The 17,806-nt window shown below is 32.0% G+C and overlaps 2 protein-coding genes across 4 annotated transcripts in view; both read right to left on the reverse strand.

Moving 5' to 3' along the window:
• Positions 1 to 335: 335 nt before the first annotated feature.
• mRpL21 (mitochondrial ribosomal protein L21) lies at positions 336 to 1,068 on the reverse strand. Its single transcript, XM_072528476.1, has one exon. The coding sequence runs from the start codon at positions 984 to 986 to the stop codon at positions 384 to 386; it is 603 nt and encodes a 200-aa protein (XP_072384577.1). The 5' UTR covers positions 987 to 1,068; the 3' UTR covers positions 336 to 383.
• Positions 1,069 to 4,147: 3,079 nt separating this feature from the next.
• Positions 4,148 to 17,806, reverse strand: part of LOC140448807 (3'-5' RNA helicase YTHDC2-like) — a 59,917-nt gene continuing 46,258 nt past the window's right edge. For all 3 annotated transcript variants that reach the window (XM_072541930.1, XM_072541932.1, XM_072541927.1), the window contains 3 exons: positions 15,541 to 15,701; positions 13,367 to 13,497; positions 4,148 to 11,042 (listed from right to left, as the gene is read on the reverse strand). In XM_072541930.1, coding sequence (XP_072398031.1) covers positions 13,389 to 13,497; positions 15,541 to 15,701 — 270 coding nt within the window. In that variant the 3' untranslated portion in view covers positions 4,148 to 11,042; positions 13,367 to 13,388. The remainder of the gene's footprint in view (positions 11,043 to 13,366; positions 13,498 to 15,540; positions 15,702 to 17,806) is intronic.

Genomic DNA, 17,806 nt, shown 5'->3' on the forward strand with positions numbered 1-17,806 from the left:
AGAGCTTAAAAGTAATTAATATTGAAACCATGTTACTACAGAATATGAGATCTTTACTATTATTTAAAGATGCCATAATTTTCTTTGCTAGACAATATATATTCAGCCTATAACCACTACATCGAGAACCTACATATATTTAAAATTATAAAGTACCATTTTTGTACCACGTGTTTTAAATTTCTGCAAAATTTAAAACCCATGATTTTTATGTTTTAAAGGAAGGTACCCACTACCCAGTGAAGTCTATTATTGAGACCTACTCAACTATAATATAAAAATTTTGAAAAAGCATATACATATTAGCAAAATTTGTTGGTATTATCTTAGAAAAATACAACAAATTGTCCTTTATTAACAAATAACGAAAAAAAATTATACAATTAAAATACAGCTGTTTCTAAGCCTCTAATTTCTTTTGGGTTATTAACTTCATCTTCAATACTAATCTGATTAATTCTTAAATAGGTCTGAGGAATCCTGTAAAAGTGAATTCTCATATACTGTTTCCTCCTCTTCTTTCGGAAATGTGTTTTAGTGTGTGATAAAGTTTTTTCTATAACAGTGGCTTCTACTTTTACTAACCCATTTTCTACAATAGGTCTTCCTATTAGGGTAAAATCGGCAGATCCAGCTAATAATACCTTGTCTAGGGTTATTTTGTCTCCAACGTCTGGTGGCCAGTAACCTTCTATCACTATAACATCTCCATCTGTTATTTTGAACTGCTTACCAGCTACATGAACTACTGCGAAGAGCCTTCCGTGAGATTTGTTTGTTACTAAATTATTAACTTTACTTATTATTTCTTTTGTAACACTTTTTTCCTCGTCTGTGTTTACTACTTCATATGGAGTTGGTTTGTTCGAATAATGTACGGAAGAAACAAGTGATACAGTGGGTATGTTTTTAAAAGCTACATTTGTGTTTGTTAACTGTGAAAGTTTAATAACTTGAGAACAGGCTCGTTTAAAAAATAGAGCCATTTTCTAAAATTTGTGTGATTGAATTAATTTTTAGGTTATATTTTTGATTTCTGTTAAATGTCACCAAAATCAGTGTTACCTACTAAAAATATTAAAAGATTCTATGTGTTGGATCGGAACAAGTACGATTATTGCCGATTACTCAGAAGCGGTCTTGGTATATTTGGGATCCAGATGATTTGTGTATAAAAATTTTAAGAAATAGTGAATACTTTAATACAGCGGAGCAGAGGTTGATGTATCCTGAGTAATTTATCATAAACTGTTTTGATCAATATATTATTTAGCTTTTAGCATGTCTATTCTTTGTTTATGTTTGACAGTATACGAGAGAACGTTTGATTAAAAAAATGCTGATTTTAGTGAATTGAGGATATTTTCTAAACTATAAACAATAAATATTTAAATATAGCATATAATACGGGATACGGGAGTTTAATTTTAAAACTGTGTCACTACACACAACCTCCAAGATCGTCAAGGTATCAGAGTTAAGGTGAAATCTCCTAAAAAAGGAAAGAGGTACATTCCATTAAAATGAAAGCCTACTGACAGAGGAGGAAAACTTAGTGATGAGTAAGATGAAAAAATCTTAAGTCGAAACGGCAACAAAAAGATATATATAAAACGTAAATGCACAATTTAATATTTAACAGATATCTGGAGTAAAAAAAATGACAGGAAAATGGAATATTACAATATTATATATAAACCAAAATATGGTTTATATATTAAATATAAACCATATTTTGGATTATTCAAGTTATAGGAGATAGTGGAATTTCCTAAAGTCTAACAACGAAATACTGTATTGAGTCTTCTAAAATCATGTGGCTGGATTAACCAATACTTAAGTCTGGCAAATATTAAATGAAACTATAAATAAAAAATCAAGCGTCGTAAGTGGTCAAATGTAGAAATCACGTGCTCTTCATGAATTCTAGAAAATTTTGAATTTGATCATTGGCTGCGCGTAGGAAAATGTATTTCCTTGCTATCTTCGACTATATACCCAAAGATATAAGATACTTAAATTAGTAGATATATTCTTTTTATTTCAGAAGGATATTCAATTATTTAGTGTATCAATAGAAAAAGTACTAGCAACCGCAGATGCTTGTTTTGGTCTGTATGTACATAATGTACATTTATTCCGTACTGTAAATGGCCATGGAATAGTGCAAAGTAGCACATTCTAGGGGTACTTTTAGGAATCATATAAACTAAGTTGCGCATTAAAAATACACTTTTAGCAAGTCTAGAACTTAAGTAATCTGTATGGGCACTCCAATCCAAATTATCATCTAGAGAAATTCCTAATAGTTTAACACTATTTCTTAAAGTATACTTCCGATTGGAACTAAAAATCAAATTCTGATTTTTCTCTTCATTTAGCTTCAGCCCATTATGTACAAACCAGTTTTTTGCTTTCTGGGTATCACTAGCTATTTTAATTTTTAAATTATTCTGATTAATATCTAATACCGTATTTATGCATTCTTTCCAACAGTACCTAATTCATGCAAAACACAGTCAAAAGATTTGGATAAGTCACACAATGTCAAAGACACAAAATGACCTTCCTCCAAGCCATCAACTATATCTCACAATTTTCTATATAGCTAGTGTAGTGCTACACTTTTTTTAAAGCCATATTGAGTACAGTGAAGTATTTTGCGTTTTTTTATATATTCTATCAAACGAACATTTAGAACACTCTCAAAAATTTTGCCGAAAATGGGAATGATTAAGATGGGACAATAATTTCCAATTTCATCCAAAGCTCCCATTTTGAACATTGGTATATAAAGTCATTTGGAATTATTATAAAGTATAATTAATTTGTCAATAATTATATCGATTGTTTCCACCATTATTTTTTTGTTTAAGAAATAAAAATCCGTGCAGTGTGAATTTTTCAATCTATGCAAAACATTCCTGATTTCAGTATCACTAACAGGTAATAAAAATAATGAGTCGCAAGGAGAGTGTACATCTTTCAAAAAATCTATAGCTACTTTTTCATTTGTAGAATTAAAAGAACTTCTAATATGTTTAGCTACTGAAGTAAAATAATTATTGAAATCGTTTGATGTAATCGCGCTTGGACAGACTTTTTTAGTTTGAAATTTATTTCTGTGATAATTTATAACTTTCCAACTGTCACGAGATATATTTTCTGAATTGGAAAAGAAATTCTCATAAGCTAGTTTTTTCTGTAATGATATTGTTGATTTATAGTGCTTCTTAAACTTTTTATACCGACTATATTCCTTTGTAACATCAACAATTATCTTGACTGTGGAAAGATTTTCTCGCATTACTATTAGTTAATCATCAAACCAAGAAATTTGAGCTTTACTATGAGTTCGTGAATTGAGCTAATTCTGTTGCTGTTTTGAGAGAAGCAACGGAAACCCAGTCTTTAACGACTGTTTTAACATCAGGATGCCATTACTTATTATATGTCTTCTCTATGTATTAGCACTATGACTTTTCTCAGATTTTATTTTTAAGTAGAGAAATTGAGCAAGATGATCACAAATACATGGGTCCACAATTCCTCAACCAACTATCTCACTGCTTATGTTTGTTAAGATGTTATCTAAACAAGTTGCTGATCTAGTTGTGAACCTAGTAAATTCGTTAATATTTATGGTTAAGCCAAAAGTAGAAATTAGATCACGGAGACTGTTTAGTTCATTAGAAGCTTTTTCGAAATCAATGTTGAAATCTCCAATTATTATGATTTCTAAAAAATTAGTAGAGCAAAACACCAATAACTTTTCAAATATGTCCAGAAAAACTTTAAAATTCCCATTTCCGGTTCTATACACTGTTACTAAAACAGTTTTAATATCTATAATTTCTAATGCACAAAATTCACCCTCATATTCACATGGTCATTAGAGATTTTATTATCGCTAAAAAAATATATATCACTTCCGGTTAAAAAGTTATGACCGGATGTCTGGTAAAACTGACTCAAAACTAGTGAAATCGACACAAAGTTACACGAAGAGTTCAAATATCGAATTCTGGTTGCGTTGGGTGAAAACCTATGACTTACGAAGTCCAATTGCTTGTTTCTAATGGTTTTTGAGTAATTAGGGTTCAAATATACAGTACAATGAAAAACAATATATCAAACTCATGTTTATTGATACACATTAAACAAATAACGTACAAACAGACACATTAAATAAATTTCTTTTATACTATTATTAAAATGAACAAAGAATCATGACTGTGCTGTACAATTCAATAAATATCTTAAATTTATTTGCTAAATTCAATAAATTCTTGATTTTACAATTTACTTACAATTTACACAAATAAAGTTACAATCAGTTACAGCAAACACCAATTTTCTCCTTAAGTCACTGGACTTCTTTCACCGTCGAAACGATTGGTTGCTCAGTATTCATTTAGTGGTATATACCTGATTAGTAAATGCTACGTAGTCACTGTTATCTGTTAATTAGACAAAGTTGTCACTGTTTGTTTGCCACGATTTACTTAACTGCTAAAATGAGTTCTGCGCGACAAAACTTCATCATAATTGGAGTTTGCTGTACTTAAATATATTTCATGTATTTCTTTCATTTCATTTTTATTACTACAATTATTTACTTTTTACAACTTAGTTTGACAATAATACTTACTTATCACAGAGATTTGTGAAACTATATCACAAATTATATTCAAAAATAAATTCATTAAAAACTAATTAAAATAAAAGGCACCGTTTTATATACTTTCATATGTTATGAACGGAAATAAAATATTAAACGAGATAAAAACACAGAATGATTAAGAATCACCCCTCATTCATCATTAGACAATTAAATCGAATTCAGAAGCTTATGCAAATTTTTGTATCTTTGAACACTAAAAGTAAAAAGAAGCAAGCTTAATAATAAAAAAAGTAACACAATTCTTGCTCGAAAAAAGACTAATAGGTGAATGTTAAAAGCAAAACATATTGCACTAAATAATTAGCTATTATAAAATACAAATGTTAACGTAATACGAAAGACGATAAAACGGTACCTCACCACATAAATATCGTAAACTGGTGCATTTTTTTTGTTTTGTTAAGTTTTTGTTCTACTAGTAGAGTGCTACTACATTTTTATTTGATTTTGTTTTTAAAGGCAGGAAAATATGGAAAACCTCACCCAATTCAAATTAGTTGAGCGAAATTTTAATTCATATCTTGCGAATACTCTGGTTACCTGGACATACTGGTATTGTGGTATTGAAGGGAACGAAAGTTGCTTACCAGGGTAGGGGCAAAAAAAAACATTCATAGGCAAGAAGCACAGCCAAAAGAACGATAATGAACTGGGCGAATGGACTTAAACATTCGAAAGCTTTTACACGTGAACCTTCGTAGAAGAGATCCAAATATCTATTAAATATGTCTCTGAGATATTGTTTGCATTGGGATAATATTAGCCAACATTTTGACTAACTTTGTCTTGACTCTATCTCTGAAAGATGCCTTTGTCCGACCAATAAAAGAATTTGGCGTGAAATCATCATTACAATGGAATTCAACACACACTGGATCATTAAAGAAGTTTCCCCTACCTTATTGAAAGAATTTATTCAAAATAACTCGTGGGTCGATACATAAGTAACTAATCAGCAGTAGATATGATGTTTTACAAACGTGTGGTCACAGAAGAAAGAGGAAGAAAGATAACGTCCCTGCGTTCCACAATTTTTTAAATCTTTAAAGGGTATTTTTGGGCAAACAACCAAAACAAAGCTATCGCTAGCTTAATTCACAATTTCGCAGTTCTGTACATTCGACAAATCAGTCTAAGAATGAAAAAGCTGCAGTGTTAGTTTCTTACATACAGCAGTCATTTTCTTCTTAGAAAACCAGTTTTCTGGAACTGCTGCGTCTGCTTCTGTAGAAGAGTCGGAACTAGATGTCTTGGATAATATTTTTTATTCTTCAGATCATATGTCTTGAGTGACTGTCTTGTTCCATTTGGACAAATTAGTAGCTCCGTCTACTTGTTGTTACTCCTTAGAAACTATTTTTCTCTACAGTAGTTGTTACTTATTAACTTGTTTTTGTTGGCCTTCTGTTATTATTCTATAAATATCTTCAGCACTTTTTCCAAAAAGCTTAATTAATGGAAAAATCTTAAGTGTTGAAGATATTCATAGATTAGTAACAGAAAACCAACAAAAACAAGTAAAAAAGAAACTACCTGTTGTACAGAAAAATAGTTTCTAAGAAGGAAAACACCAAGTAGATGGAGCTACTAGTTTTTCCGAATGGAACAAGACAGTCACTCAAGACATAGCATCTGAAGAATAACAAGTATTATCTGGAACATCTAGTTCCGAATCTTCTACAGAGACAGATGCAGCAGTTCCAACAATCTGGTTTTCTAAGAAGAACATGACCATTGTATGTAAGAAAACATACGAATGTACAGGACTGCGTGATTGTTAATTCAGTTAGCGATATCTTTGTTGTGGTTCTTTAGAATGACCAAAATTACCCTTTAAAGATTAAAAAAATTATTCCTAATGTTCATGTTACAGAATGCATGGAGAAAAACATTAAAATTTCTTAAAATAAAAAGTTTATTCTATCGTTTAGTTCTATTCCATGTAAAAGTAGACTCCTTTTCCAACTTGAAAATGAACTCAAAATAGATTAAAAGATGCAATGTAAGCTAAACATACGGTTTTGAACATTTTGCTGATAAATCTCAAGACTTTTGGATGAATTTGTACGAAGTCTCACTTAAATTTTATCCCAAGATTTAATTTCCCTTTCAAGTGATTATAAGTATATATATATATATCAAAACTAATTATATATAGTCATATTTTAATATAAAATTTCGATAGAATAGGTTAAAATCACATACATGGAAAAAAGTGAATTTTAGAACCATGTTGCTCCAGTTTACTCTATTTAAAAGAAAAATATTTTATCCACTAAAAATTAACAAAAAGAAACTATCATGAATTAACTAGTTTGACTTATATCTAAGAGGTAAACTCAGTCTTATTAATTATTTTAAGTGCTTCTTATTCTTTTAAGAAGACAGTCAACTAGAGGTTTTTTACCTCAACTATTAAAACAGTATAACTAATACACCTGTAGGGTGTTGCTTTAATGGCATAAACGATGCTGAAAGTACTTGAAATGATTCAGATGAAACGTTAAAAGCAGGCAATTAATCGTTCTTTTTAATCGTTGGGATATAACCCCAACTGCAAAAGATAACAGAAACCTACGTTATAAAATGAAAAACTTCGTAAAAGTAACACTAAAAGTAGAAACCAAAATAATAAATGCCAAAGGAATATGCAATAATACCTGTGAAATGATAAAAAACTGGAAAGAGAAATAAAAAATTCTGGATGCAAAATTAAAGAATAAATACCAAAGAACAAAAAAACATATATAATGAACTCATAGAAAAAGAAATGTAAATACAGAAACATATTAGAAAACGAGAGAAAGAAGAAAGAGAAAAAGGAAATAACATGAAGACGGACTACAAAAAACTGCTAACAAATGATAAAAAATGGGAAGTAGATACCAGAAAAAAGGAGATATAAAGAATTACTTGGACAATAACTAAAACAACAGGAGGATGAACACGATATGCAAGAGAGAAGACAAGTAGAAGAAAACGAAATTAAAATGTAAGAAACTTCTTTTATGAGATACCTAAAGAATGCAAGACGGCAGTATTGACACCTATCTCATTACATACAGTCTCATTTCACTACTTTGTAAAACTTGCAAAGTATATGAACGAATAATTGAAACAAGGCTAAGGGAAAAATAGAAAAAACAATAAGTGATACACAAGCAGCATTTAGAGCAGAAAAATCTATCAGCGGTTGGATATTTGCACTCTAGATCTAAAAAAAGCCTTCGATAGTGTATAATATAAGAAACTGCGGAATATATTAAGAATAAGAAAGATAGATGAAAAAATAATTAACATTTTAAAAATCCTTTATAGAAACACACAAAACATTGTACAAGTAGATGATATGAGGTCAAATACATTCAACACAAATAAAGAATTCCGACGGGGAAGGGTTCTAAGTCTACTTTTATTTAAAACAATCATGAACATATTTCGAACCAAGTAAATAAGCAGGTTAAAGGAATTCACCTAGGTCACAGGAAACTAAAGCTGACAACTATAAGTGAACTAATTTACGCAGACGATCTCATACTATTTGAAATTAACAAAGAAGAATTAAAAGATGGGGTAAACAAAAAATCAGGAATAATAACCATCACAAACGAAATAGAAGAGGAACAAATACAGATGTAAGATATTGAAATTATTAAGTAGAAAAATTGAAAGATCTAGGAACAATAATGGTAGACTAATGAAAGAAATAATAAGCCGAGTAAGTATAAAGGTACTATCATATACCAAACACGATATAACGCGCTCTTTAATAGAGGAGAAATTTCAAAGAAAACAAAAATGAGATTGTAAGAGTCAGGCAATCACATTAATATATGACGACCATACGAAAGAAAGGCGAAATGTCATTTTTTTATTATTTTTTGTTCAGAGCAGCAATATGTAGGTTTTTAGTAGTAGTTTTATGTGAGTCATTCAAACATGGGAAAAAGACGAATCCTCATAGCTTAAAATAAGTTATAAAATTCGTCATACGGGGAAGAAAGGCGAATGGTCCTCGCGTGAATTCGAGAAAGGTGGAATGTCAGTGCTTGTCGGGACGTCACGTCGGGGGAGTACACGCCGCATTTTGTTTACTAAAAACGTTTAATTTTCGATTAGCCTTTATTAAATAAAGTAAGTGTTATTGTGCTCGAAAATGACGGATAGTGAAAGAGATGATACGGGTCGCGAAAAAAACACTAGAAAAAGGAAAATTGCAAGTCGAATAAATGAAGTAATAAAGCGGTTAAGACAACAGAGCCATGAAACAGGTGACGATTATCAATGTAAGAGACTTGTGTTATAAAACAGTAGATCAACAAAACCGATCAAACATTATAAACAATTTTAACCAGATAGTGCGTGATGAACAAAATATTTACTTGGCAGACCTAATGCCCGTAAAGCAAAAAAGAGCCCGAGATGAATCTACATCAACATTGCATGATGCAACGTATTCTTTTAGAGTTAGAATAACGACTGACGATAAAACTACTGACGTTCCAGTTTGTTTTAAAGCTTTTCTAAGCCTTCATGGAATTGAAAGATCATCCGCGCATTTTCAAACACCGAGATTCCTATAACGGATAATGGAAGACGTCATTTATACGCAAACCATTTACAAATTCCGACGAGGTGCAACTACCCGAGAGGCAGTTTATTTTGCCACCAAAATTATATACAGGTGAGTTTGTTTTAAAAATTCCCTTCCTTTTCTCTTTTTCATATAGATGTTTTTTAGAGCTAAGGAAAAATTCAACGATCTGGTCCACTTGAGTCAGTAAAACGTAAACAAAATAAGGAGTAAATATTAAAAGCTAGACAAATGAAGAAGAGAAAAAAAAATTGTTGTCACATTTCGCTTTTTTCCCGTGTTTGTAGTATCTTGTGTTTATATAAAGCAATGTTTCTAAGTTTTGCGTTTTATTTTAAATTCCGTTGATTAAATAATAAGTTACAAAATAACTATGAAGACTACTTAAATAAAGAAGTACGCAAAATATTTAATTGTATGATGATAGTTAGGGTTTGAAAGTTAAAAATTCAATTTTCTCGAATTAACCTCTTTGTGACATTTCGCCTTTCTTCCGTGTGGTCTTCATATGGAAGCAATTCATGGGTTTAACTGATTATTAAAAAAATGACAACGGTTTGCGAGATGAAAATATTGCCGGAAAGTTGAAGGAGAGACGAAAATGGGAAAAATCAAAAACGAAGTGATACGGAAAAACCTGTAAAAACGACAACAATTAAGATGGTTCGGTTATCTAGTGCTTATTGACAATGAAAAAACGGTAAAAGTGATCTGAAAACCGAAACTGAAGTCAAAAGAAGAAGAATGAGAAGAAGCATGAAACAAAATAGCTGATCTTAAGCAACAAAAAAAACCAAAGGATAGAAAAAAATGGAGAAGAATCATTACCTTTACACCCAAGGTAGAAGTGGTTGCGGATAAGTAAGTAATCGTTCTTTCTGGAGACTCGTTCGTGAATGTTTGTCAGTATACCATATGAGTGGAATATAATTCTTAGATTTATATAAAAAAGGATTTATATAAAAAATAGCCTAATAGATAACAAAAAGTAGCAGAAGCTTTGATTTTATGACGCAAAATTTGTAAAAGTAAAGTAGTTTTTATACATCTTTCCTCTTAAGTCATTTGAACGTCATAAATAAAATATCTACTTCATTTGAATACAAACAACATAAAATTTTCCTTAGTTCCTTCAAATTTGATAATACAAAATTCTTGATTATAATTCATAATTTTGTAGATTCCTAATTCAAGGAAAATATCTTTAAAAGAATTATATGAAAGATGAAAAATATTAAACAAGACGCCATTTCTCATAGAGAGGGCATTTTCGCCATATAAAAATGAGATCTAAAATACAAATGAGCCAAAAAGACCTAAAAGCAGAAAAAATCTGAAGTAATGTTATCAAGTAATGATGAATATACAAAGATACAGGTACAAAAATATCAATTACGATGTCGTCAATTTCGTTACAGATCACATGTTGGTGACGGCTATTGTGAATCTTGAAATTTTTTATTTGACAAGATCAGGTTGGCATTATTTATGACGTTGTTGAATGAATGACATGCAACGATAATTGTTTTGCCATTACTATAGTTCAGCAATCGAGTTAGTTCATCGAGCAAGTTTTGCTCGATGCTATAGTTATATTATTTTATTAAATGTATTATTTACCTCTTTAAGAACAAATAGTTTATAAATATAATAAATAAATTCCTTTAACAATTAACATATTAGTAATTTTATTTTTATATTTGATAACGTTTTATCAAATTATGTTTTGATTTTATAACCATTGGATTGGTAATATTCTTCTCTCTGAAAAGATAAAGATATGAGATTGGTCTTCATAACATAAATATTGCTGTTGTTGAAACAATTGACTATAATTAAGCATTCGATTAGGTACGATATGAACAATTAGTAAATGTCCTGAAATTAAAGAAGATAGACTATAATCATCTAAGGATCATATCGAATTTATATTATAAGCCGCGAGAAAAGTACGCGTTAATGAACAGCTGTCAGAGGGAATTGAAATTAGACGTGGGATATGACAGGGATGCGTATTATAGCCAATCCTTTTTAATGCCTACTCGGAAGAGATCCTGAAAAAAGCTTTTAAGGGTGAAAGCTGGACTAAAGGTACGTAAATGTCGAACGAATGGAAGGATATGCATATCTGGAACAATGATTAATAGGTTAGGGAAATAAGCAAAAAGTAGCCTGTTTGTGAAACTGAACCGGCCAGGCAAACGAGTTGTTTTGAGTAATATGTACCTCTGTAACAAAAACCAATATGTTTCCTGCAGTCGATTTTTTGGACTTAATTATTAACAAATTATTAATATTAAAAACGGTAAATTTTCGCTTTTTTCGTCTATCAGCAAAAAGTGAAGCATTTGAAACAAATTTGAGAGTAATAAACTTATAAGTCATATAAAAACCTTTAAAACGGTGTCTTTTCAATGTTTCTATCCTTATTTGCTTTGTAGAAAGTTGCAAAATAAGTCCAAAATTTCAGTTTTTTATAAACGTTAATAATTTTTTTAAAAATAAACTTATAAAGCTGAAATTGACCGGTCAGTTTCAGCTTAAAGCGAAGCAGTAACATCTCCAGAAGATGCCAACCCCTAGTGTTGGCAAAACGTCGAGAACTAATCTCAGAAGACAACGGCCTAACAGCCCGAACAAACAGTTTAATAAGTTATCTTCCATTTCTTTCAAAAAGCATTCCCAGTGATCATTTTTTATTTATCTTACAAGTGCATGTGTTTCATTTTTAATTGTCTTGTAATTATGGTATGTCTCTTTTGTTTGGTTGACATATATTTCAGGTAAGCTTTTGTCTTTTCTTTACATTGTTCCTTCACTTCTGTACAAAACCATGGAGTTTCGATGTCTGCAATTAATTTAAGTATTTGGACAATGATGTTATCTGGATCAGTGACTTTTCCGTTCTTTAGAGCTTTTATTGCATGAATTACTTCTTTGGTTATTTCTAGACCTTCTTCATTTATACAATCATCTGTGCATCGTGAAGAACAAGGTCTATCGTCGTCAAAAAGTGTCTCAATATATTCTTTCTATCTCTTCAGTTTGGCTTCTGTACCTATAATTATTTCGTTATTATTATTTCTTAATACTGTTTCTTGTCTCTGTCTGCGTCTATCTGTCATTTCTTTCCTTTTTTAATGGACATTTCTTTCCTTAAGTTGTTTAATTTCTAGGCATTTTGTTGACATTCGGTTATCTTTAGCTTCTCTGCACTTTGTTCTAACGATTTTATTGATTCGTTTGTATTCTATTGGGTTTGATTTATGGGAAGGATAAATAAAGAAATTTTAAATTCAATCAAAACAAGAAAATTGTAATACCTCGGACACATTACCTGTGGAGATAGATACACTTTGTTCAACTAATTATGCAAGAAAAGGTCCAAGGAAAGAGAAACGTAGAGAGACGTAGAATATTATTGCTGTGCAAACTGAGACACTGGCAACGGATGTACATCAAATGAACCGACCTCCGTCGTGGACGTAGCACTTAAAGAAGAAGAAGAAGAAGTTAAACCAATAATTTTTTGCTATAAGAAGTGGAACATTTCAGCGACTACTACGTGCAGGTGCATCAGTCATTCACATTCACGAATCACTGTCATTTGTTTTTAGTTCAAGGTTTTGTATTTTTAAGTTTGTTATTTGAAAGTCTCTTTCAGTTTTTTTGACATAATCACATCAAATGAAATAACCTACAGACTTTTGATTAGTAATTGTAATTTAACATTTAAATTCAAAATGTATCCAATAAATTCGAAATGTTAAGACTCTCCATTAGTTCATGAATTTTTTCGAAATTGTAAAAATGACAATTTTAAAAATGACAGTACCCTGTTGATACTCATATTTTTCCACTAATATTAATCGCGAATAGTTTTTAATTATTCCAACCAAAACAAGGAGATATCAGTAAACCGAATAATGTTATACTTTGTTAGATAAAAAACCACAAAAAATAATGCATATTTTTCAAAAAACTAATTATTGATCTCTGAATTCCAGCTGCAACTATCACCCTTGTTACAGTCGTTGATATACGTTACTATATGATATATATACACACACACAAAATACCATACTTACATGTTACAAAATTTTTAAACACTTATCCTTGGTAAATTCTCAGCAGCTCATTTCCCACAGATTCTTCAATTATCTGCCCATCAACGCCTTCGTATATGCGCTGGTTAGAGTTCGCACTGTTTGTTAAATGTCTAAACGAAAAAGTAAATTAGTAAAAAGTCCGCACCATATGGAACACTTTTATTTTTAGTTTTATGAAAAAAAGTTATTCTTTATAAAAAGTTCTGAATGATCTAATACAATCATCAGATATTAAATTTTTTCACTAATATGCGCGGTTTGTCAAAAAATATGTTTATATTTTCCCAAGAGACCAAGATGTAGAATAACCTGGCTGAGAAAGGAATTGATTTGGTTACAATTCATTACAACTCTTTAGAAATGCCTAATTAGATTAAGATACCGATGATAATTTCCAACCCACGACAAGAAGATGAACCCGAAGAAGAAGACTTCGTAAAAACTATTAAATTTTCTTCTTCTGCTGCTTATTTATTAGCACCACAATATTTCCCCTTTGAAATAAGAAATCAGTTGAATGAAATATTTATTTTAAAACCTCTGCATAGTTCGTGAGGATAAATTTTCTTAATCACCTCGTAATTCGTTTGCCAACTTAACATTATTGTTTGTGATTACAAAAATCTATTATTTATTCCAAAATGATAGATTCAGCAACACCACTTATCTCTAATTAAACATTGTATAGCCAAATGGTGCCCCAATGGGGTCCCCACTATCTCCAGTAATTGCCAATATCTTTATGGAAGACTTCGAGAACCGAGCACTATTCACATCAATGCTCAAACCACATGTTGTCTACGGTATGTTGACGACACATTCCTCATTTAGCCCCATGGCAGGGATGCTTTGATATATTTTCAAACCCATCTGAATGGTATACATCCTCGTATCCAGTTTACGAGGGAGGTGGAATCTGATTCATCCCTACCGTTTCTCGACGTTATCATAAAGAACCAATCACAAGATTTTCATCACTCTGTTTATCAAAAACCCACCCATACCAATCGTTACTTGCATCCACCTTCACAAATTAATTCAGTCATTAATACCCTTGTCTCCAGATCAATACGCCTTTGCGATTATGCAAGTTGACCCGCTGAGCTCTGTAGTTTAAAACAAGCCCTCATCCAACGCGGTTACCGCGAAAATCACATTAATAGGAGCATCCACAGACATAATCTCCCACTCAATCTCAACCCAAAGACTTAGACCCTCATCATACGAAAGTTTTTCTTCCTTACATCAAAGGTGTCACTGACAAAATTGACAAAATTCTTAAAACAAGAGGAATAAAGACAACATTTACCTCCCAACAAAAACTTTCATCTTTTGTCCAATCAATCAAAGACAACTTTCCAAATGAACAACACGGAGTTTGTGAAATTCCTTGTGCAGACTGCCCGCGATCCTATATAGGCCAAAGAAATCGTATAATCCAAAATAGGATTTATGAACATTCCATTTCTATTCGCAATTCCGGCTCAATTTCAGCTCTAGGTCAACACACTCTTCATACAGGTCACAAAATTGATTTTGAAAACTCCAGACCCATAGCCCCCATCCGCTTCTATAAACCAAGAATTATCCGAGAAGCCAAAGAAATTGAAAAAAATGCCAAATTGTCTCAATAAATAAAAGAGATGACGGCATACGGTTACTTTTGACTTGGAGACCTATCATAAAGAAAATACCGTCCGCTCCTACCGTCAATCAAAATCCTACTGTCAGAAATGTTCGCGCCAATCCCCACGTCAACCTCCACCAAAGCCAAGTCACCATCGACGGTATAAATGACCCGTCCTCTATTCCCAACATCAGTGATTAGTGATCAGTCTAGTAGTGTCTGGGGGCTCGGACGACTGAGACCTCGGAAGCCCTGAAGAAGACATCAAAAAGGATGTCGAAATCTCGGCGCAATGATAATCGACGCGATTCAACCCGGAAGACTGTTGAGTTTAATATTAATTCCTGTGTGTAGTATTAATCTTAGCTTTAGGTTTAATATATATATATATATATATATATATATATATATACATATATATTTATTTATATATATATATATACATATATATTTATTTATATATATATATATATTTATTTATATATATTTATATATATATATATATATATATATATATAATATTTACCTGACATTCGTAAATAGAATATGATTCTTATGTATCCATAAAATGTCAGCTTTGGGCCTTCCTACTTGTTCATTTCTGAACCGAATGAATTTGGCGACACCTTGGAATGCGTTGGCATCTTTTGCTGTGAAGAATAACCATATTTCTTTCTCGGGTTCACTCTGAAATAAAAGAAAAGACAATGTAAGCCAAACTTTATACATGAACATATTTAAATTGTTTCGTAAGCATCAAAAAATTTTAGAAAAAAGTGGAAATAATGTTGCTAAATTATGTATTCTAAATAAGTGGTAAATGACCTGGGTTGGAATTTGCCGTTGTAAGGACTGGCTTTCGACAATTGAAAAACAGTTAGGGTTTTCTGTTGAAAATTTACATTATTGTAGCTGTGGGTAAAACGACCTTGTGACCATTGGAAGCGCTAAAAAGTGTAGTGATATGAAAATTATAGTTTTCGAAATCTCGGTTCTCGCAATCCAGTGTTCTTATGTTTCTTAAACCGTAAAGAAGAGTTTTTTCATCCTAGTAACCTAAATAATATGTACAAGTGTTCATTAATCTTGCAACAATTACACAGATGTTGCTTTGCTGGCTTAAAAATTTGTTTTTCTGTCTTTCACCAGGAAATACATACCACGTGACCATGGGATGTTATTTAAGGATTATCCAGACTAAATATTGTTTATATGGGATCAAGCCAAAACCGATTGTAATTAAAATTACATTTTATAATTGTTTTATTTGACGTTTCGACCTCTACTCCGGAAATTGTTTTCAAAAAAAATTATTTTAAAATAGTGAGCTGTTACTATAACCAATAGTTGTATGGCGGTTTTCCCTTATGGGGTACGCCCCAAGAAAGAAAAATATCTTCTCCTGCTTTTCGTAAAAGGCGACTGATTGGAGCAACACTCCTGCTGTCCTAAACCCTAATTCCTATTCCCCAACACCGGACCGAACAAAGGCGGTAGAACCCTAACCTAACACATAACATAACACCATTGGCCTAGAGGAAATGCCTAGCTACTATAACTGGAATAAACCGAGGCTGGTTCAGAAGCTATAGCCAGCAGCCCTGGAACTGGACTCCGGTGCAATAGGCCTATAACCTATTTACCTTAAACTCAGCTATCACGAATGCTGTAAACAAAGTACCTACTGAAGGGGTAACGGACAACGACCAAAGCTATGACGACCAATGGAATTGTGATTGAAAACCTGGGATGTCCAAACCATGCTGCAGGCATTCAAAATGTAAAGTATTACCAAGGAACTGCAGAAATACGAGGTAGATATAGTTGCTCTCCAAGAAATCAGATTTAAAGGAAATGGATGCATCAATAAAAAAGAATATAGTTTATACTACTGTGGTGAAGAAAGACAAGGAGACTTTGGAGTTGTTTTTATGGTAAACCATAAATACCGCAGATCGATATCGGGTTTTACTCCAGTATAGCCCGAAATAAACAGTACTGAAACTGAAACGTAGATGTCTCTTTGTGAGCGCTGCCATACTCAAATTAAATAGTATAGACCTGTCAAGTCATCCTTAAACAATTAATTAGTAAGACCTAATTGTTAAAAATGGCATTAAGTAAAGAGGGGAAAGTGTTTTTGGTGGAACACTATTTTCGCTCATACGGAATCGGCCGACGTAATGGTGCAAGTCTGCGATATGTGTCTGATCAATTCACACAACGGTTTAATAAATGTACTCCAAGCAATGCAGCAATTATGAAAGCTATTGAAAAGTTCAGAGATACGGGTAATGTATTGTGCAAACGGAAAGGAATCTCGGGGAGTTCCAGAATAGTAACCAGGAACATGTTTTTGGCTGAATCTTGGAAAATCCGAAAGCCAGCTAGACAAGGACAGCGTTACATCTTGGCTTAAAAAGAACTTCTTTGCAAAGAATCCTGAAGAAGCTGGGTGGATTTTCGTATGTAATTCAGGTACATTGACAATTTCGTCCTCGAAATATCGCGAAAGAGTGGAATATTGCGCCAGAATTCTTGCGTTACGGTATGAAAATCCTGAATTTTTTAAAAATGTGTGGTTTTCAGACGAAGCACATTTTCATCTGTCGGGCCACATAAAAATCGTCGCACAAATCGATCCCTGAACTTTGCCAGACCAGATGAAGTTCCTTTACATAGTGCAAAAGTGAGTGTCTGGAGTGCAGTTTCGGGACACGGAATTATTGGTCCATACTGTATCGAAGAAAATTAATCAACAGAGGTACATACACATTTTAAAACGCTTTATC

The sequence above is a fragment of the Diabrotica undecimpunctata genome, chromosome 1 (assembly GCF_040954645.1).
Source record: "Diabrotica undecimpunctata isolate CICGRU chromosome 1, icDiaUnde3, whole genome shotgun sequence".
Lineage (NCBI taxonomy): Eukaryota > Metazoa > Arthropoda > Insecta > Coleoptera > Chrysomelidae > Diabrotica > Diabrotica undecimpunctata.